Source organism: Microtus oregoni, unplaced genomic scaffold, assembly GCF_018167655.1.
Source record: "Microtus oregoni isolate MIOR12 unplaced genomic scaffold, Mior012 000036F_ref0000092, whole genome shotgun sequence".
In the NCBI taxonomy this organism is placed as follows: Eukaryota; Metazoa; Chordata; class Mammalia; order Rodentia; family Cricetidae; genus Microtus; species Microtus oregoni.
In genome coordinates this window covers 6,568,330-6,590,013 of record NW_024543095.1, presented here as the reverse complement: position 1 = coordinate 6,590,013, position 21,684 = coordinate 6,568,330, and the positions used below count along the sequence as shown (strand labels likewise).

The window sequence follows — 21,684 nt, the reverse complement described above, 5'->3', positions numbered from 1 at the left end:
AATCCCAGCACTCGGGAGGCAGAGGCAGGCGGATCTCTGGGAGTTCGAGGCCAGCTTGGTCTACAAGAGCTAGTTCCAGGACAGGAACCAAAGCTACAGAGAAACCCTGTCTCAAAAAAACAAAACAAAAACCTTAAATTCCCAAGTGGGTGGAAATTTCATCTTAGCCTGTACAGCCTGTGTGGAGCCTTGGCATTGCACGTGGCCTTGGCAATGGAGTAGAAGGTGAGCTGAGCAACAGGAGCACCAGCACACAGGAGAGTGCACTGGAGCCGCCTGTGCCAACATGCTGGCTCAGCAACCTTTTGGGAGGCAATCAAAGATGTTACCTCCTAAACTGAGTCTTGAAGGCTGAGCAAGAAGAATCTGCCAGGCACTGAAGACAGAAGACTCCAGTTTGAGGAAACAATTGGTACAGAAGTATAGCTTCGGTTGGGAGCTATCAGTTAAATCAAGAAACAAGGTACGTCATCACTTACAGCCTTCCAGTTTACCTCAATTTGGCTTTCAGAAGCTGACAAAGCAGTCGTGAAACAACCTCGAGTCTAGACATGCTATCCTAGATTATGTATTAGGTGTGAATTTTATAAATGTATTAGTTAGGCACAAGTGCCCTTCTAATATTCATGCATGTATATGAGATGCTGCATATGATTTTTGCTGCCAATATTCATGCATGTGTTTGAAATGATGCAATGTGTTTTATTGCCAATATTCATGCATGTGTTTGAAATGATGCAATGTGTTGTTTACCAATATTCATGCATGTGTTTGAAATGATGCATATGTGTTTTGTTGCCAATATTCATGCATGTGTTTGAAATGATGCACATGTGTTTTGTTACCAATATTCATGCATGTGTTTGAAATGATGCGCATGTGTTTTGCTGCCAATATTCATGCATGTGTTTGAAATGATGCACATGTGTTGTTTACCAATATTCATGCATGTTTATGAAATGATGCACATATATTGTTTACCAATATTCATGCATGTTTATGAAATGCTGCACATGTGTTTTGTTGCCAATATTCATGCATGTGTTTGAAATGATGCACATGTGTTGTGTTAACAATATTCATGCATGTGTTTGAAATGATGCAATGTGTTGTGTTAACAATATTCATGCATGTGTTTGAAATGATGCACATGTGTTCTGTTAACAATATTCATGCATGTGTTTGAAATGATGCACATGTGCTGTGTTACCAGTGGCATAGCAGCTGCACCTCAATCGACTGCTGTCTCAGCTACTGCCGGTGGTTCAGCTGCGGCTGCCCTGCTGCTCAGGTGGAGGCCTGGCGGGGCTTCTACCTATGTCCCTCCACTGTTACCTCTTCTACTGCCACCATTTTTTTTAACTAAGTCTCGATGGTTCTATTTTACTAATAAAGACCTGGAGCCAGATGCTGGGGTGAAGACCTGCTTGCTCAGAGAGGCAAAGAGAGCATGCAGCTTCTTCTTCCTTCACCCTCTTCTAACAAAGAGCACTTATCTTCTGCCTTCCCAAACCAAAAAGGGCCACCAAACCCAAAGTCCCTCCCTCCTACTTCCTGTGTGTCTCCCTATCCAACTTCCTGACTTCTTCCCACTCTCTATGACGTTTTCATGTCAACTGGTTGCTTGCCCCACCTCTCTGGTTGATTTTACTTAAGCTTTTAAAGGCATGTATGTGATAGGGTTGAACCATGACATGACCAGAAACAAGTTTTTCCAGTAAATAATGTAGTCTCGGGGTTCATGGTGTGATCAGATATCCTGGAACACATATGAGCACATCCAGGAGCTGCAGAGGAAGCAGTAGTGTGTGTGTCTTGTGTCGGGGTCCCTGGCTGACAGTACCATCAGCTGTCTGAACTCCACAGGAACTTTTCATTCCCTCCTTGGCTCAGTGAGACTGAAATTCAAGACTATGCAAGGCTGCATTACATCATAGTTGGGATTCACATGCACCAAGGCAGCTACAAAACCCAGTTTCTAAAAACACAGCTCAAAGCAAGCCTAGGCATGGTGTGAACCAGTGTCGGTTTGCTTGAAGCTGCCAGCCTACTGTCCAGAAGTGAGTTGTGTGCCACTGTGGGGCTCTGTGAGTCCTCATTGGTTTGTAACCATCTCAGGTACAAATCTTGGAATTTAAATTGATTGACTGACTCTCTAAAATTGTAGGTAGAGACTGCTCATTTATTTCCCAACCCCCAGACCTGAATAATCACACAGAATCCTTATTAATTAAAACACTGTTGGGCCTATTAACTCAGGCTTCTTATTAACTAACTCTTACATCTCAAATTAACCCATTTCTATTAATCCGTGTATCACCACGAGGTTGAGGCCTACCGGTAAAGGTTCCAGAGCATCTGTCTCCTTCGGCAGCTGTATGGTACCTCTCTGACTCTGCCTACTCTCTCCCTATATCTCTGTTCAGATTTTTCACATGCTTTTATCCTGCCCTGCCATAGGCCAAAGAAACTTTATTCATCAACCAATAAAACAACACATATACAAAAGGACATCCCACATCATAAAATTACCAGGAATCACGACACAATAGGTCGACAAACATAAGAAGGTTTGTGGGCTTCTACCTACAAACAAAAGGGGCTGTCATCATGGAAAAAGCCACACATGTTCTACCACAATATTGGAAGACTTTTTAGAGAAGCTGGGGGAATATATAATTATCTTTAACTACACTGTTGCAAAAACATGCTTATAAAATTCATACTTAATAATGTAGGATAGTTATGTCTGCATAAAGGTATTTATAAAAATCAGACTACAGATTGTTTCCTGAATGCTTCATTGAATTTCAAAAGTTAAAATATGGTAACGTCTGAAAACTCTGAAAATGTATCATGTTTCTGATGATAACTTTTGCTTTGCTTGTCTTTAAAAATTAAATGTCAGTCTTGAGTAATACAATTAGGGGGAAAGAGGCTGAGTTAAGAATAAAATCTTTTTACTAAAAAGTGATTTTTTTTTTAAATATAACTTTTCAAGACAAGGTTTCTCTGTGTAACAGCCCAAACAGTACCAGAACTTGTCTTATAGACTAGCCTGGCCTCAAACTCATAGAAATCCACTTGCCTCTGCCTCCCAAGTGCTGAGATTAAAGGCATGTGTCACCACTGCCCAGCAAAAATGATTTTTATTGTTAATTTTTTAGCAGCTTCAACATTTCCATGATAAAGACTCATTTTTACTATAACTATATACAACATATACACACTTAAACAAGTTCAGATAACTAATTTTCTTATCTTTTCACATTTTGCTTTATAACATTGTCTGAACAGTCAAGTAAAAATATGGAGGAAAATACCCTCCCGTTTCAAAATGCAATTACTATTTATGAGTGCTAAGGATCATTAAAACATGGAACTTCAGTGTGCTCACCTATAAAATGCAAACAACATTTACACAGCATGATGCGCCTCTACCATAAAATATTGGTGCAAAACCATAGTTCTTCTCCCAAATGGAGAAAATAGTTTCTTCTTCAGTCAAATATGAGTGGTCATGGCTCAGGCACAGATTCAGATTGCCCCAAATAGCACATTCCATCTGGAATGGAGTTTCATTATTTTATAGTTACATAACACAAAGTCATAAATCGGGGGATTTCTTTTCCAAATATATTTATTGGTGGGGTCAGCAGGTGAGAAGCTTACAGTGATGTGGAAAAAACTGCTATAGTCTTTGGATGTTATCTGACAACATATCTTAGCTCAGGGTGAGCAGAAACTTATCTAAGTTTATACATTCCAAAACCTTTACCTCAAGTAGTCAAAACGAGGGAGGTTAAGTCAGACAGTTGGGCAGTGAGTAGGCTCTGAAGGGTACTGAGCCTTGGTTCTGGATTTGCAACTCCACAGAGTCAGGAAGCGAGAGTCAACTAACAAACCTTGAAGAACATTTCACTTTGGTGTGGTTTTCTCGGTGAAACCAGACCACGCATGGGTCAAGAGGATATAACAACTAGCATAGAGTAGGTGCATGACCTTCTCCCAACCCACAGAATACAAAATTAATAACTTAAAAGTGTATTGCTAAGGATAAAGAATTTTTATCCGTTAGATGTAAAAAAAATGGGAACCATAAAATAAAATCTGGGAGCAATTTTAAAACTAAACAATTATACAGTATAGCAGCATACCAATTTATGGATAAGTATAATTTTCTAATTATGTCATCACTTTGAAAAAGGTTTTTTCTCCGTTTTTCAACAGTTCTTAAGCATATAATCATAACTGAAAGCTACATACACCCAATCACGTATGACCAAAAGCAATGACAAAGCTGAGAATGGTGGCAGACGCTTTCAATCTCAGCACTGGGAAGCCAAAGGCAGGTGGTGCTCTCTGAGTTCACAGCCAGCCTAGTCTACATAATGAGTTCCAGGCCAGCTCTAGGCTACATATATATCAAGACCCTGTAGTTTTACACATTAAAAAAAAAAAGAAAGAAAAATGGACAACGCAGGCAAAAAAAAGTTACCTAAACTGCATGCAATCAAATATACTCTACTATATTTGTTATGGAGTTAGGTCCTTTTCCCGTTTAAGGTAAAAAATGCTTGGTGTTTGGAGCAGGCTCAAAAAGGACGAGGAAAAACTTTCGACACAAGTTTGTGAAACATCCATACCATGGGAAAGCCGAGACCTCTCTAACCCTGAAAAATTGAGGCTTCCCTGAAGAAAATTAAATCTGCCATTCATTGTTCCTGACCCATCTACCCCTGCCATAGGCCACACAAATTTGCTCTTCCGTGGTGACCCGCCAGTTGAGTGCAGCTCAACTGCAGAGCTCACGCCCAAGAAGCCCGGCACGACCTCCCTGAGCGCCTCCCGCGCCTGTCCACCTCGCCCAAAGTTGTGCACATGCGCATTCCAAGAGCTCCGCGCCCCCTGGCTGGGTCCGGGAGCTCAGCTGCCACGCCGCCTGTCTTCCTGCCCTTCTAAGGGCAGCCAGCGTCACTATTTTATAGTACGCAGGTGCCTTCCCGGCCATTTTCAGCGGGGGAGGTGGGGCAATGGGTGGGACTAAACTGCTTGCGCACGCTCGGAACATGCGCAGTGCAGAGACTGAGGCGCCAGCTGTCGACTTGGAAGTTCCGGGGAAAGAGCGCAGGCGCGAGTGTACGCGTTGCCGGCGAGAGGGCAGCCTGACGACTCGGAAATTTGAATACCACAGTAGCATGGAGTGTGACCTCATGGAGACTGACATCTTGGAGTCGTTGGAAGATCTAGGGTAAGACCGCGGGGACATGAGTTTCTCCAAGTTCACTCTGCTGGAACCCCGGGAACTCCTTGGGCGCCCCGGTCGGAGCCACCTGCCTCTCCACGCCGCACCCCGACTCCCGCTGTAGCTTCCCTCTGGCCCTGGGACCCCGGTGCCACGTCCACGCCTGCCCTGCCGGCTGGGGTCGGTCGCCCCACGTCCTGCCCGAGGCTCCCTCCAGCCCGGCTCCCCGCGGCGTGTGTCAGCCGTGCGTGTCATTGTCTGGGCTCCGGTTCTCACCACCCCCACTCCCCGAGCTCCTCTTCATGCCTCCCGTCCTCCCACCCTACCCCCACTTTTTGGTTTGCCAAAGTTGTCTCTGCTTGCCTGTTTGTCCTCAAGATTTTCTACTCCCGTCTTGAGCTTCAACCCCCACCCTACTTCTCTCAAAAAAAAAAAAATGTTTGCTCAGTCATCTCTGCATTCACCTAGGCTTGCAAAGGCGCACGTCTGGGCGATGCAGCAGTTTCTCTAGCCCGCCCAGCTGTGCACCTAACCTTTCACCACCTGCCTTAGGGATCACAGACAGTGACTCCTGACCCTAGCACAGCCTGGTTCAACTCCGGGATTCCAAGGGGTCATTTCACCCACCAAGAAATCAACACATTTATTTTTCATCTTGTATCTCCTTGGGTCACCCAGATCAAGGTACACAAATTTGAGAGCTTAGAATTTCTTGGTCTAAAAGTGATTCAAGAAAGAAAAATATGTACGATTAAGTATTTGCCTGTGGGTAAACATTTCAGGGAGAAAATGAGCACAGATTTAGCTAGGTTTTTGTTGTTGTTGTTTTTGAGACAGGGTTGCACTATAACCCTGGTTATGTAGATGGCTCACAAAGATCCATCAGCCTCTGTACCCTGAGAGCTAAGATTAAAGGTGTGACCCCTCATACCCTGCTGATAGTTGTATTTTTTAACTATAACTTTTTATCAGAGATTAACTTTTGGCTTTTGGTGACTGAAAAGTCTTAAGAGAAACCTTTTTTAAGAAAGGACACCTTGAAGCCGGCCCGTGGTGCGTGCCTTTAATCCCAGCACTCGGGAGGCTGAGGCTGATTTCAGAGTTCAAGGCCACCCTGGTCAACTAGAGCTAGTTCCAGGGTAGGCTCTGATGCTACAGAAAAAAAAAAAGAAAGAAAGAAAGAACACCTTTCAGTATCTTAAAGTCAACCCATTTAATAACTTGGTGTCCTAGTAGGTATTGTTCAGAAAGAAAGCATATAGTTTCTTTCTTTGTTAAAATGAGATCACCATTGTCATTTCTTTAAAACACACTTTGTAAGTGACTCCGACATTAAGCAGCTTAGTTCTTGCGTTGGGCCCTAAGTAAGTCCTATTCTGCTTTTAAATGGGTGTCTAACAGTGTTTTGCTCACTGAAGTAAACGTTCTTTGAGGGACACTTGCTGTGTGCCAGTGTGGGTCTTACTCGGTATAAGTTCATGTGGAAGGGAGGGTCCCATGACAGCTCTTAGAAGGTTCTCTTCACTTGAAAAGAAATGAAGTTCTAGAACTCATTGATACTTATGGTTAGTGTTGAAGGAGTAGATCGAGAAGACGGGGACATTCTGTATGGGTAAGGTCAGTTGACCAGCAGCCATGGATGAAATTGCTTCCTATTACCGTTCTTTTATCCCAATGGTGTTTTTTCTTGTCTGGCTTACTATAACTAATGATTCCTGCAACAGTTGCCCTCAAATAAATAGTTGAGTCAAATTGTAATATAACCCATGCGATTTTTCTGAAAGCTTAAAAAAATTATAATTTAGCCGGGTAGTGGTGGCGCACGCCTTTAATCCTAGCACTCAGGAGGCAGAGACAGGTGGATCGCTGTGAGTTCGAGGCCAGCCTGGTCTACAAGAGCGAGTTCCAGGACAGGCTCTAAAACTGAGAAACCCTGTCTCAAAAAAAAAAAAAAATCAAAAACAAAAATGTAACTTAGTTTGGTTGCATTCAAATATTAAGCCAAATAATAATAATAATATGTATTTTTAAGAAACTCACTCCAAATTACAGTTGACTACTATCCTTTATCTCTAATGTGGCACACAGTAGGAATCGCAGTTGAATATTCTCCCTATCTCTACTGTGGCACACAGTAGGAATTGCAGTTGACTACTATTTTTTATCTAGTGTGGCACACAGTAGGAATCGCAGTTGAATACTATCCTTTATCTCTAGTGTGGCACACAGTAGGAATCGCAGTTGAATACTATCCCTTATCTCTAGTGTGGCACACAGTAGGAATCGCAGTTGAATACTATCCCTTATCTCTGGTGTGGCACACAGTAGGAATCGCAATTGAATACTATCCCTTATCTCTGGTGTGGCACACAGTAGGAACTTGGTAGTTTACTGTTGAGTGAATCTTGAACACAAGAAAGCATTTCTAGCTAGGCCTGGGCTTTTAAGTGTCTCTACTATGATTTTTTTTTATAAAGACATGTTTGATTTTTGTTTTTATATGTATATATGTGCATGTCAATGTATGCCATGTGCATACCTGATACCTGAGGAGGCCAAAAGCAAGAGCCAGATCCCCAAGAACTGGATTATATGAAGTTGTTAGCTGCCCAGTGTGGGTGCTGGGAGCTGAACCCAGGCATCTGTAAGAGCAGCAAGTGCCCTTAGCTGTTGAGCCATCTCTCCAGCTCCCCTACTTCTTTTAATCTAGTTGCAGGATGATGTATAATTTCTTTTTTGTGTATAGAAGACTTTATTGTAACCCATTTGATATGTAAGCATATTTTAAAGGCGTCTCAGCATATAATTTCTCTACCATACCTCTAAATACCATGTTAAGCATATTTAATGTACATTTTTGATGACATTATTTTTATTCGGTATTTCACTTAAAAGAGTATAATCTTAAACTATGTTAATTTTTCTTATGATGGGCATGGCAGCACACATCTTTTTCCCTGGGAGGAAGAGACTGGCAGATTTCTCTGAGTTTGAGGCCAGCTTGGTCTACATAGCAAGTGCCAGGACAGCAGGACTACATAGAGACACTGTCTTTAAAAAACAGGGAAAAAATTAGGTTTACTTGTGTGCATGGGCATGCTGTGCTTGTGGAAGGCAGAGGCAGGTTTGCGGTCGATTCCGTCCTTGTGCCTCGTGGGTTCCGGAATTGAACTCAGGTCATCAAGCCCTGGTAGTAAGCACCCAAACCCACTGAGCCATCTCACCGCCCAACAATATATACTTTAAAATTACTTGATTGATTGATTGTTCGGAGCTTGCTAAGTTACACAGGCTGGCTTTGAACCCTTGATTTTCCTGCTTCACTTTCCTGAGTAGTTGGTATTCTTGGAAAGGTTCCTAAAGCAAATCACCAAAAATAAGATCTAATTGATTTTTGGAAACAATTTCTAGAGAATATAAGTTTTGGTTCTGACATGATTGTTGTACAAGTACCTACTACTTAACTGGAATTTACTACTTAGTTCATTTAGGCCTAGTAAGAAGGTAAACCCTGCAGAGGAGCTCGCAGTGAGTGTGTTGATGTTATTCACTAATACGGGATTGCATTCATTAAATATCTACCGATAATTGTGTTTCTCCGTTGAGGGCTTTATTTCGTTGGCCTCTGCAGACCCTAGCCTGACCTTGCGTTTTTGACCCTCACGCCTCTGCCTCTGTTACGAAGATTGCAAGCATATGCTACCATGCCCAGTTTATAAAGCGTCGGGGTTGAACCAGGGTTGGGCTGTGCTAGGCAAGCGCTCTCCCAACTGAGCTGCATTCCCAGTTTTGAAGGCTTGAAGGCCCCATTGGACTGCTGTTTTGGTTTGGTTTCTTTGTTGTGTTGTTTTGATTTGTTTTGTTTTTTTTTTTTTTTTGGAAAGAATGCTACTTTGTGGCTCTCATTATGGCCTCCAGGTGAAGGTGCTTGACTTCTTTTTCTTTATTTAAAATTTTTCTTAAAGCTTTTTTTTTTTTAATGTGTATGGTATGACTACTTGACTTCATGTTTCTGTACCGTTTGTGTGCCATGTACCCACAGAGGCCGAAAGAGGGATGGGATCCCCGGAACTGCAGTTTCAAACAGTTGTGAACTGCCGCGTGGGTACTGAGAATTGAGCCTCTGTCCTCTGGAAGAGCAACCTTAACTTACTCTTGTCATTTTTTTCTGGGCTTTATTTTTCTAATGACATATTACAGTGCTTTTTAAAATACCTTTTGCAACTTTAGGGGCTGGTATTCATACTTTATTAAATTATTTCTGTTTTACATAAACAGTAGACAAATTTTACCTGCAAGATAACGGGGCATGTTGATTGTCTGCTAAAATGTAGTTTCTTATTCCCCAGTTACAAGGGCCCATTGTTGGACGATGGTGCGCTGTTACAGGCAGTGTCTGCTGGAGCCACTTCTCCGGAGTTTACCAAACTCTGTGCTTGGCTGGTCTCTGAATTAAGAGTACTCTGTAAACTAGAAGAAAATGTGCAAGCAACTAACAGTGAGTAAACCTTCACTTTAAAACATAATTTAAATAATAATTCTGAACTTCATTATTAATATCAAAGCTAGAATTTTCAGTGTTTTATACCCATAAGGAAGCATGCCAGGCCCTGTGCTCCCCAGCACATATATACACAACATACACACACGCGCACACACACACACACACAGTGCTTTTTGATGTTTTTTTCCGGGATTAAGTAACTCTAACTGCAAGGCCACGGGATAAAACATGTGCAGAGGCTAAAAAGACCCTTTTACTCAAACAGAAAATAGAGAGTACAGATATGAAATATATGTGCATTCATTGTTTTATTTTGTTTTGTTTTGTTTTAATGGGGCTCACTATATAGCACAGCACAGACTGGCCTTTCTCATGATCTTTATGCCTCAACCTGCAGAGTGCTGGGTTATCGACATGGGCTGCATTGTTTGTATTCTGTGAAACATGAATTGTGAGATCTTGGGTTGGTGGCCAATAGGATTTGGAATGTACTTCTTTTAGGACTGCCAGATTCCAAAACCGTGTACAGTATGTAAAATGTGCGTTTTAATTCTACTGTGCTTGGGAAGAATGGGGAGACTCTATTAGGCTGCTTTTGTGGCATTGGAACGCATCATTAGGTACATTGCAACCAGGTGCAGCTCCCCCAGATTATGGGATTGAGTGCACTCATATTTTCCAGTTTTCTTGACATTTACCACTGTCCGTTGACTCTGAATGAGCTTGGAACCTGACACTCCACCTTCTGCTCCTTCGTGCCATAGGTAAAGCTCTAATGGGTAACAAATGAGAACATCTGCCTGTTAGTGTACTCCGGGGACAATGTATCCCCACATAATCCCATTTTGAAGTGTTCACTCTTGCTTGTGTGTGTGTGTGCTTTGTTTCTTGGTACTTTAGAGACACCGTTGCTTGCTGAGACTCGGGCATGCCTCTTGCTCAGGCTGGTTTTAGGAAATTTTACATCAGCCTCCTATGTGCTGGGATTACTCACCTGGCTTGTTAGTATATTTAATTTGTGCAGGTTGATTATATTCAGTTCTAGCAATGGGTGAAGAGAAAAAGGAAGAGAGGAAGAGAGGGAGTGTGTATGTGTATGTTGGAGGTAGGACCTCATCAGGGGTAGAAGAGAGTAAGAGAGGGAGGGAGGAAGGGGGGGTTCTAACCCAGTACCTCAGACCAGGCACTGGACCACTGGACCACATTCTAGCCCAGGTCTGACCAATTCAATTAATAAAATCCAGTGTCATAATAATGATAGCAGACACTTTATTTATTCCTTGATTTCGAAGCACTATGCACAGGTTTACTCATTTAGATCTGGGGCAGTTCTGTGCGTTAGATTCTATTACTCTTAGACATTCATGACAAAGCACGAAGAAATTAAATACATTGCCCGGGGTCGGTCACATAGCCAGGATTCAATCCAGGAGAAGTTGAGGAACCAGTGTTTTTAGCCACTTTGGCATTCTGTCACTTACTGAATCAGAAATTCTAGAAACCTTTGAAAACTCTGGATCGGATACTGTCTTTAACTGGGATCGTATAGAAGCCAACGTTTAAACAGATAAGACAGTGTGGTTACCCTGCCTGTGTAGAGGGAGGGGCACCTTAGCACAATGCTTCTTCACCACCCCACAGCACCTGTCTGTAAAAGAGCCTGCAGAACTCTGGGTGATTTGATCACAACTGATGAAGCACTGGTGTTTCTCCTCGCTTCTGCCTTGTCTCCCGTTGCTACGTCTAATTGAGATCTGTGGAGCCTTAAGAGTTGACAAAGTCACAGTTTGATAAACGTGGTGAGAAAATGGACTTAGGTCTTAAAAATGACTCCAACACTTACTAATTTCTACCTGTGTGTGTGTGATACTGAATAGAACAGTCAAATCAGTGGAGATGACATCCACACACCCCTTGACTTACCCACTGAACTCAGACTTTGTTTGCATGTTACTGGAATACAGAGTAGTAAGTCACACTTGCCGCCTTCCAGTTTCAGTTAACTGGGAATGTTAGATACAAGGGAAACAACTGGTGGTTGCTATAGTAATTAAACTCTTGCTTCTGTGGTCCACAAGCGGAAGAAATCAATGAGTGTAAGAGTACCTGGGTCTCTGGGCTGTGATGGATGGCAGAGGTTTGCTAGTGGAAAAGAGTGGTCGTCCTGTCATTCAGTTATAACTTAAGTAAAGGTTCCAAAGTAGAAATGAGACAGGCTTTCCTGGGACATCGATGAGAGAGGTGTGGCCCTGTAGAGCCAGTATTTGTGGAATTGGTGCATAGACGGTTGTGATTGAATGTACTGGGAAAGGCTCGCGTGAACAATTGGGAAGAGTCTTTAAAGGCAGGCAGAAAACCTGGATAGGGGATCAAGTAGGCACCGTTAAAAACTCTCAGGCAGGGGCAGTGAAGTGTGGCTCAGCAGGAAGAACAGTTGCCATACAAGCCTGATGACCTGAGTTTGGTCCCTGCAACCCACAAGGAAGATGGAGGAAGAGACCCAACTCTGCAGAGTCTTTCTGACCTCTGTACCTGAGTGCTCCACCCACACATGATACACACAAAACAATAAGTAGTAATTTTTAATTGTCAGGTAGGTAAGGGTTTTGCAGTGCTGTGAGGAAGGGTGCGTCAGGAAGAGCTGAAGCGGGAAAAGCCTAGTGGGAATTTCTCCCTGTGATTGACACTGTCAATTATTTTACTCTTCCCAAGGTCCAAGTGAAGCTGAAGAATTCCAGCTTGAGGTGAGTGGGCTGCTTGGGGAGATGAACTGCCCGTATCCTTCTCTGACGTCTGGGGATGTAACCAAGCGCCTTCTGGTTCAGAAGAACTGCCTCCTCCTGCTCAGTAAGTTCATGGCTACTAACTGTGGCTGTGCTCTGCTTTCCATGAGTAATGTATGGGTCATTCTTGTTGTAGTTTGTTTCATTGTGACTTGAATTCAAATCCATTCCATTTAAAAAGACAATTACATTTCCCACTAGGAGCTGGTGGATGCATGCACACCAACGGTGCTGTGTTTTGATAACTGTCCCTCTTTCCTGGCCTCTGCTTTTGTGCTCCTCTGGCTGAAGTGCCTCTCCTGCTGTGCCCAGTGAAGGTGCTGGAGTACCATGGAGTGTGTCTTCAACTGTAGTGGGGAGAAGCAGTGCTTGTATGATTCTAAGGTCAAAGTGTTTGGTTTTACTGATGGTTCTCTGGATTGGTAAATGGGGTTTGGTTTTGTTTCTAAGCACACAGGATCAGCACTTGAATGGTTACTCTCCCTACTGATCATTCTGGGGAATCATTTTATGACAAGTTCTTTGCTTCCATGCCTCTTAAAAATGACATGAAACCTAAATACAGGCAGTAGACTCGTACATTGTATTGCCTTGTATAAACTCCCAGGAAGCACCAGCAGTGATCATAGCTCAGATTCTGATAACATTCTGGAATTCAGCGAAGTTGTCCTGTAACAGTTTTGAACGTTTATGGGTTTTTTGGGTTTTTTTGTTGTTGTTCTTCTTTTTAGGGAAAAAATGTATTGCAGCTTTTATGCTTAGGCACTAAAATTTCTGCAGTTACTCAGCATCGCCTTGTCCAGTATTTGTTGCTGGGGTGTATGCGTGTAGGGCCGTGACTTGCTTTAGGTATTGATGTTTTTATCTAGCTTTTACTCATTCATCCAGTCTCCTTCAGGTTGTGACTGGCCTAGCCACAGCAGTCCAGCTGATTCTTCTCTGTAGTATGATTTATCCTGGCCAGTCGTACTTGTCACTTAAGTTATCGACATCGGAAGCTAGCCACTGTGAGTCTTCCTCAGAACTCGAGAGTTCAGCGTTTTCCTGCTTACACTTAAGAAAGCCACATTGACTGTAAATCTTTATAAAGTGCCTTTAACTACTTGCCACTTCCTAAGGAGACTGTACCATTTTGGAATCAGGATCATAGTTACTACGTTTACTTTTCTGAACTGATACCTGAAGATCTTATCAAGAGAGCTCCGGTAGATAAGGGAAGCAGCTAGAGGCCGCTCGCTTTTTACATCCTTCACAAGTGCTCATCTGGCCCCTCCTTCTCCTTGTCACTGCAGCCTGCCTCCCTCAACATGCCTCTTAGTCTGCAACCTCTTTCACTGTACTCCTTCATGCATATGCCATTGCTGCTCTGTGTAACTGTTCTCATCTTGCCAAGAATTCCTTCTGCCCTATGCTAGGGTTTTCTTTCTTCCAGCACTCAGTGTCACTAACCTGAATTGTTTCGCACATTCTACTTTAAGAGAAAAATTAACAAACTTCATTTGAACTAGCAGACTTGAATAGTCTCTGAGCATAGGGGCTCTGGGCTGTCTACTGGCCTTTTATGGTTCCCAGTTTATACTCACATTTCAGTTAAGTCAGGACTGAATTCCTAATAGATGAAGGGGGAAGATATTTTGATTCTTAACTGGATTGTCAGTAGACATTCCCATTGGTTTCTGGATGGTTTTTTATTAGTGTCTCCAGTGCCTTTCTAGTGCTCTGAGCATGTCACTTGCTTTAAAGTTTGTTGATGTGATGGTATTAGTTAATCTCATGAATAACTGAACTAGCTCATCCCAAATTTAAAACAACCAGTGTACTGTTAAATCATATATGATTTTCTAGAACAGGGGTTGGCAAACTTCCTTAAAAGCCCAGACAATAAATGTTCCCGGCTGAGCGGACTGTGGAGCCTTAGTGGCAACTGCCCAGCTCTAGTGTTTTGGCAGGAAAGCAGCAATTGGCGTGTGAGAGCCAGTGTGACAGGACCCTGATAAAAACCTGTTTACAGCAGCTTTAGTTATTTCCACAGCCACAGAGTTTTACTGTTCTCACTGTTTCAACACCCAAGTGCAGCTTGCTCCATGCAACCTACCAAGATTTATTAAAGCCACATGATGCGACCTCTGCAGAAACTAGCTGCATTTATTACTTTGGAATAGGATTGGTGGCTTCTCGGGAAAGACTTGCCAAAATCATGACCCCCTTGACTTCGGCCTTTTGTCCTGGGGATAGCAAGTGAGATATTCAAGCCAATCACACTTTGGTATTTCAGACGGGATGGAATGATCTAGAAAACACCTCTCAAAAGAGTAGACGCCAACTTTGCTGAATACTCAGAAATCCTATGGTTTAGGTGGAAGTGTCCTAAGAACAGTTACAGGAATGTTATTCACGATTTAGTTAGGCCTTCTGCTGAATTACCTGCAAATGTGGCCCTCATTATACTAGGCTAAAACAACTCACAGGGATTAATGACAGAAAGTGACTTGAGAGCCCCAAAGGATGGCTCCAAGGGTAGAGGCTCTTCCCACCAAGACTGACCATTGGAGTGCAAACCCTGACCCACATAGTCAAGAAAACTAACTCCTGCAGGTCGTCCTCTGAACTCCATACATGTGCTGTAGGGTGCACACACATAAACACACACATATGACAAAGTACTGAAAAGCAGAAGTGATTTGAAAGTTTCATTGTATTATGGGGGAAGAAGGTAAGGAATGTGGAGAGAAAGGGCAGGTGGGAGGGTAAAGATGAAGGAACACCCAGGAGTTGACATAAGGCTATTGGAAAATGAGAAGACTTTTAGGAAGTCCAGTACCTTCACACTTTATTAAAAGGTTTCGGACCAGTTCCAGACAGTCTGATTACTAGAGTGGGCAGGGCGGTTTTGTCATCATGCTTAGAAGTGGCTCAAAGTGAAAAAAAACTTATTGAAAATTGGCCATCTGTCTGTCTCCTTGTGCAAGATTTTTAACAGATGCCAGCCCCTGTTCTGGAGGTAGCATGGTTGAATTCAAGAATTCAGATCTTTAGGTGTGATCAACCTTGGTCTCTGGTTTCAAAGTATTTCCTAATTTTAATGAACCTGTAAACCGTGCATAAATACCTGAGTCACATAAGCAGTGTATATGTTATGTCATTAGCAGGTAAAAGTGGTTTTCATTTCTTGTTCTGTCCATTCTTGCAGCTTTAAAAGTTACGTATCCTTAGGTCTATAGAGTTGTGACTCCAGACTTACGGCTATTAACTGTAGTATCTTATTTTGAAATCTCATTTTGTTTACTTCAGCATACCTCATCTCAGAACTAGAAGCTGCCAGAATGCTCTGTGTGAATGCTCCTCCAAAAAAAGCTCAAGAAGGAGGCGGTAGTGAGGTCTTTCAAGAGTTGAAAGGCATATGTATTGCTCTAGGAATGTCCAAACCTCCAGCCAATATAACTATGTTCCAATTCTTCAGCGGGATTGAGAAAAAAGTAAGACCTTTAGTACCGATTGTAGCGTATTAAAGGCATAGTCCTACGTTTGTTTGAAATGAAGCATTAAGTTTATTTCTCTTAATGGGAACCTAATGTACGTATTAATAAGGAATGTTAATAAATGAGTTTGGGGTTTTAAGTCCTAGATGCCTTAAAGAGAAATTAATATTTTAGTGGGCTTTTTGTTTTTGTTATTTTTAAACATTGACATGTTTCTTTTTCAAAAATGAAACTTAATACTTTGGTTTAAAAGCTGAAGTAAGCTAGATATAATGTAAAAATAATTAAGATTCTTAAGGCCTTAATAAAATGATTGAACTTGAGGCAATTTTTATAGTTTTTATCATGATTATTACTATGCTTCCCCCTACTGACTGGACAGAAAGGACATTAATAAGTTCTTTTTTCTAATCCAGTTGCTTTGGGTCTGTATATTTCAAACTAGCAAACTCAATTTGCTGGCTATGAACCTAATTTAGTGTGTGAAAATAGAATCATTTTAATGCCACACACTATCAACAGAATACTGATTTTTTTATATTTGTAAATAATTAGGAACAAGCAATTTTTTAAAAAATGGATGAGTAAATAAAAGAAAATGACATTTGTTGTATATAAAGTTACTTCCTGTCTGACTATCCGCGGGGTGAGCGCTGTGGGGCACGGCATGTATCTGTAGTTTGTAGTCTGTGTGTTCATTCACCATTCAGCTACTGCTCATCCAGTGCCCGCTGGCATCAGGCACGGCTCCAGGTCCAGTGAAGGATCCATGCTTCTCTAGTCACGGAGGAGTGGGACCCCAGTGTCTCACCTTATGGGTCTTTGCATTTATGTTTCAAAACCGCCTCCACCTTTGCCTCTGTCAGGAGTCTTCTTCTGATGGCAAGATATGATGGGAATTGGGAAAATGAGGGAGATGCGTTATGACTTGTAGTTTTTTTTTTTTTTATTCATTCATCTGTTTTTGTGTCAGTTAAAGGAAACATTAGCAAAAGTTCCACCTAATCATGTGGGAAAGCCGCTATTGAAGAAGCCGATGGGACCAGCCCACTGGGTGAGTCACGATCTCCCGAGTCAACCTCGTAAGGGACCATGTTTTGTGTCAGCACTTGTAGCCCGGGTTGGCCTCACACTTGAGGCAGTTGCCTTGCCTCAGCCTTCCAAGTACTGTGATTACACCTGACTTAAAATATACTTTTGATTCATGATTTGCTACCTGGACATCCTTAAAAACCATTTGGGGGACTCCATTACGGAGAAAGAGTTATTTGTGTATGACTCAGAGCACTTACCTCATAATTTGTAAATATTTCATTCATTTATTAAATAAATTGAAGTTTGGTATAAATAAATTTTTCAAATCGCCAGGTAGTTCCAAACCAAAACCTGACTGAGCTGAACCAGCTAAACGCAGTGAACTATGGGAAAGCTAAACAGAATTTTTGGCTTTCCATATATTATTATTTCGGGACAAGCTTTGCTGTCCGGTCACTTTACCAGCTGTTCATAATTAGCCAGTGGGAAGGACGACGTATGGTGAATGCTGGGGAGTCACTTGTAAAAGCAGCAGATGCTTTTCTGCTTCAGGAGCAGGGGATCAAGATCAAGCTCGTGTGTAAATTCTAACTGGTTTCTTAAACTTTGCTTCAGGAAAAGATAGAAGCCATTAACCAAGCCATAGCCAATGAATACGAAGTCCGGAGGAAGCTGCTAATCAAACGTTTGGATGTCACCGTGCAGTCCTTTGGCTGGTCTGACAGAGCTAAGGTACGCTGAGATAATTGCATTCGAACTTCGGAACATCTTTATCCTTATCTTTATCTTGAACCTTTTTAGTTGCAGTGTTCCCTGCATCGTTCTGAACAATAACACTTGTCTTTGAACATTTCTTTTTTCAACAGAGTCAGACAGAAAAATTAGCTAAGGTTTACCAACCGAAGCGCTCAGTCTTGTCTCCTAAAGGCAGCATTTCCGTTGCTCATCTTTTGGCTGCCAGACAAGACTTGTCAAAGATTTTAAGGACGAGCAGCGGGTCCATAAGAGAAAAGACTGCCTGTGCCATCAATAAGGTGACTAGAGTATTTTGATTTTCTTTCACATTGTCTGTCTGTTAAATAAAATGTCTAAAATACCTTTCTTATTCCATAGGTATTGATGGGCAGGGTGCCTGACAGAGGTGGTCGACCCAATGAAATTGAACCTCCGCCCCCAGAGATGCCACCGTGGCAAAAAAGACAAGATGCCCCCCAGCAGCAAGCAGGAGGCCGAGGAGGAGGGAGAGGTGGTTATGAACATTCCTCATATGGAGGACGAGGAGGTCATGAACAAGGAGGGCGAGGTGGACGTGGTGGCTATGACCATGGCGGCCGAGGGGGAGGAAGAGGAAATAAACATCAAGGAGGCTGGACAGATGGAGGGAGTGGAAGTGGAGGTGCCCACCAGGATGGTGGTTACCGAGATTCAGGTTTCCAGCCTGGGGGCTACCACGGTGGCCATAGCAGTGGCTATCAAGGTGGTGGTTATGGTGGTTTCCAAACATCTTCATATACAGGAAGCGGGTACCAGGGTGGTGGATACCAGCAGGAGAATAGATACCAAGATGGTGGGCACCATGGGGATCGCGGTGGTGGTCGTGGGGGAAGAGGTGGTAGAGGAGGCCGGGGTGGACGTGGAGGCCAGGGAGGAGGATGGGGAGGAAGAGGAAGCCAGACTTATCACCAAGGGGGCCAGTTTGAACAGCATTTCCAACATGGAGGCTATCAGTATAGTCACTCTGGATTTGGGCAAGGAAGACATTATACTAGTTGAGGCTACAGAAATTTATATTTTGCTAGAGCTCAAGTAATAGAAGCTTAGTTTCAGAATCCTGAATCTGACATCCGTTTTGAATGAATGTAAGACCACAGGTGGCAGGCATACTCCTGGTTGGGACAACCATTTGTCGGTCTTCATTCGATTCTCTTTTTATTATTAAACAGTTTACATAACACTGTTTATTTAAGAAACATATCTCTCCTTTCTATGAAAAACAAGATTTAAAGGCAATTTAAATTGCCGTTAATTGACCAGTAGACTAATCCAGTTAGAACATACATGCTTTTTTGAAGAAATTACTTGAATAAAATAGTTTTCATGTTTTCAATATGCAAGTTTTGAAAATGAGGATTTGCCTAGACTTTTTTTATATTTACTGCTGGGAAACCTTCCTCATATTAACAACCTGTGTGTTTTCCGTAAACTATCTTCTGATGCCTGTTCTCCAACTATAGCTTTGCCCCTGATTGGCATTGTATTCAAAGAGGTTTTGTCACATGGCTTTGTGACAACTGTTGGGTTGGTTCCTATTACATGAGCTCTTTTGCAGGTAGCACATTCAGTAGCCTTATCCTGTTGGTGGAATACTGTACCATATGCTCCTCCAAAAACCATGAACACGGCCAAAATCCAGAAAGATGACAAAAGCAAACTAAGTTGTGAACTATAGTATCTGTAGGCACTTAGTGAAGTATAGCAACTCAAACAGACTTGCATCCATTGAGACAGAGTTCCTCCTTCAACCTTGTTTTTACTTGAAATTTGCTAGAAGAAACAACAAGCAGAAATCTGTTTTATGCACGAGTTAATGCCACTGGCTCAAGCAAATACAAGTTAGTTTGCTTTAGGCAAGAGACCTTTTTGTGATGGAAGTGCACTACGGAAGTCAGATCCAATCCTGCTGTGTGCAGGAGGCCCTTTATTATTGCTGCAGAAGACGAAAGCCTGGCTGAGTCGCTCTCCACATCCTTTACCGAAATCCCACCATGCTTGCTGCCGGGTTTTTGTCCATGTAAACACTGTCAAGCTGTGAAAGAAAATGGCTGGAGGTATGTTTTGTGTGAGAGGTGAGCAATAAAGAATCTGTACATTCTCTCATTGTTTGGAGAGTTTTATTTTAGCTATTTTTCACACCAAATTGTTCTGGATATTTGTGTCAGATTTATGGCCTAAGACTTTTATTCCCAACAAGTATTTTCTTAAGTAAAAGGTAGCTGTTTTTCTAGTTCAAACAAACAAATTGAAAAAAAAAATAGCTATTTCTGAATTTACCTTATAATATGGCTAGAAAGCTTCACTCGGTCTGTCCACTGGGTGTCGCTGTTGCTACACATCTTAGGCAAGATAGGTTCATATCCCTCCCTAATCTTTCAGAGGTTTTGTTTTCCTGTTCTTCCTAAAAAAAAAAAAAAAAAAAAAAAAACAAAAGTGAGACTTGGTTTTCTTGAAAGTGAATTCCAAAATGCAAAGATACGTATTAGAAGAGAAATTGTATCTTCACTAAGTGGGAATTTTTAGAAGTTATAGTCTACAAAAGTATGTTGTATGTCTGTGAGTGGGGGCAAATGTTTTGAGGTCAGAGGACACCTTTCAGGAGTTGGTTATTTCACCAAAGTAGTGATTTACCTAGACTAAGGCGTATAGGGGTTTCTTGAAAAATCAAGATTTTAGGAGATAATTTTTTACATGAGCTACTAGGACATCTCTAAAGTAGACTAGGTAGACATTCCCCAGATGAGCCAGGCATCCGTGCTGAGAAACTGTGTCGGTCCTGCCAAAGAACCTGTTCATATGATGTGGAACCAACCTGGCTGGTGTCCAGCTGGACCAGACATAGACTAAGGCTGGCTGGGGGAAAGAATTGACACCATTTCTCATGTACAGAACTGATTTTCAGGGACCAAATCAAATCTCTCCCCTTAGGCATTTCACAACTTCATTTGTGTTGCATGGGTTCTTCTTGGACTCTGCTCACGTCCTTTTAACAACAGGTTTTAATTGGATCTAATTGCCCACTGCTTTCATTAATGGCATTTGATTGTGGTTTTTGTTTGTTTTGGGTTTTCTTGATACAAGATCTCCTGTAGCCCAGGCCAGTCCTGAACTCACTATTGGTGACCTTGAACTGACCCTCCTGCATCTCATTCCTGAGGGCTGAGGTCACAGGCATTCACCACCACATCTTGACTTCTGCCCTTTAAAAGGACCATTGGGTTTAAGTAGAAAAATACATTCATGTAGTGTTCATCACCACATTCAGTGTTCTGTGAGACTTCTCCCTGACTTCCTTATTGTTCCTATTCCTTTCTTATGATGATAAATAGACATGCTCCTTTTGTTGTTCCGTGGCACAGAAATAAAAACTGGCGTGTACCGACGTGGAACCTGTATAATTCTTCTAATTTATGGCCATAGAGAATAGGTTTAGTAGCAAGGTGGAAAGCAGAGATTAAAATTAGACGCAGTGAAGCTTGATACACTTGTAATAGGAAAACGTACAGATTGGGAGAATAATATAGATGGCTTGTCATCAGGATCTCTCACCCTGTGAGAGCAGCTCCCAGCCCTGGGGTGTCTGAGAGCCTGCTGTTTGTCTGGGTCTTCGAAACCTGTTCTTCCTACTTTTACCATCCTTATTGCTGCTGCTGCTGCTGCCGGCCACCTGACAAAGGCTCAGCCTACTGATTGGCTAAGCTATGCCTCTGCCCTTAGTGTTGGCAAGCTGCTTCAGCTAGGTGTGCTGGCTGTTCTGCTTCTTTTTTCCTTATTGCACCTCAGGTTGTTCCTCTAAAAGCAAAGATGATTGGAGAAACCTTTTGTTGAGCGACCATGTCCCATCTGGAGAAGGAACATAGAAGC

The 21,684-nt window shown here is 42.3% G+C and overlaps 1 protein-coding gene across 2 annotated transcripts; it reads left to right on the top strand.

Annotated features, from left to right (window-relative positions):
• The first annotated feature begins 5,100 nt into the window (after nt 1-5,100).
• Nucleotides 5,101-19,918, top strand: Fam98a (family with sequence similarity 98 member A). 2 transcript variants are annotated; one of them, XM_041631346.1, is made up of 8 exons: nt 5,101-5,251; nt 9,595-9,743; nt 12,462-12,596; nt 15,824-16,008; nt 16,985-17,065; nt 17,662-17,778; nt 17,913-18,080; nt 18,160-19,918. In XM_041631346.1, the coding sequence occupies exons 1-8, from the start codon at nt 5,199-5,201 to the stop codon at nt 18,817-18,819; spliced, it is 1,548 nt and encodes a 515-aa protein (XP_041487280.1). In that variant the 5' UTR covers nt 5,101-5,198; the 3' UTR covers nt 18,820-19,918. The 2 variants fall into 2 exon arrangements, with proteins under 2 accessions (XP_041487280.1, XP_041487281.1); XM_041631347.1 differs by lacking the exons at nt 5,101-5,251; nt 9,595-9,743; nt 15,824-16,008 and having other exon boundaries at nt 12,468-12,596.
• The last annotated feature ends 1,766 nt before the right edge of the window (nt 19,919-21,684 follow it).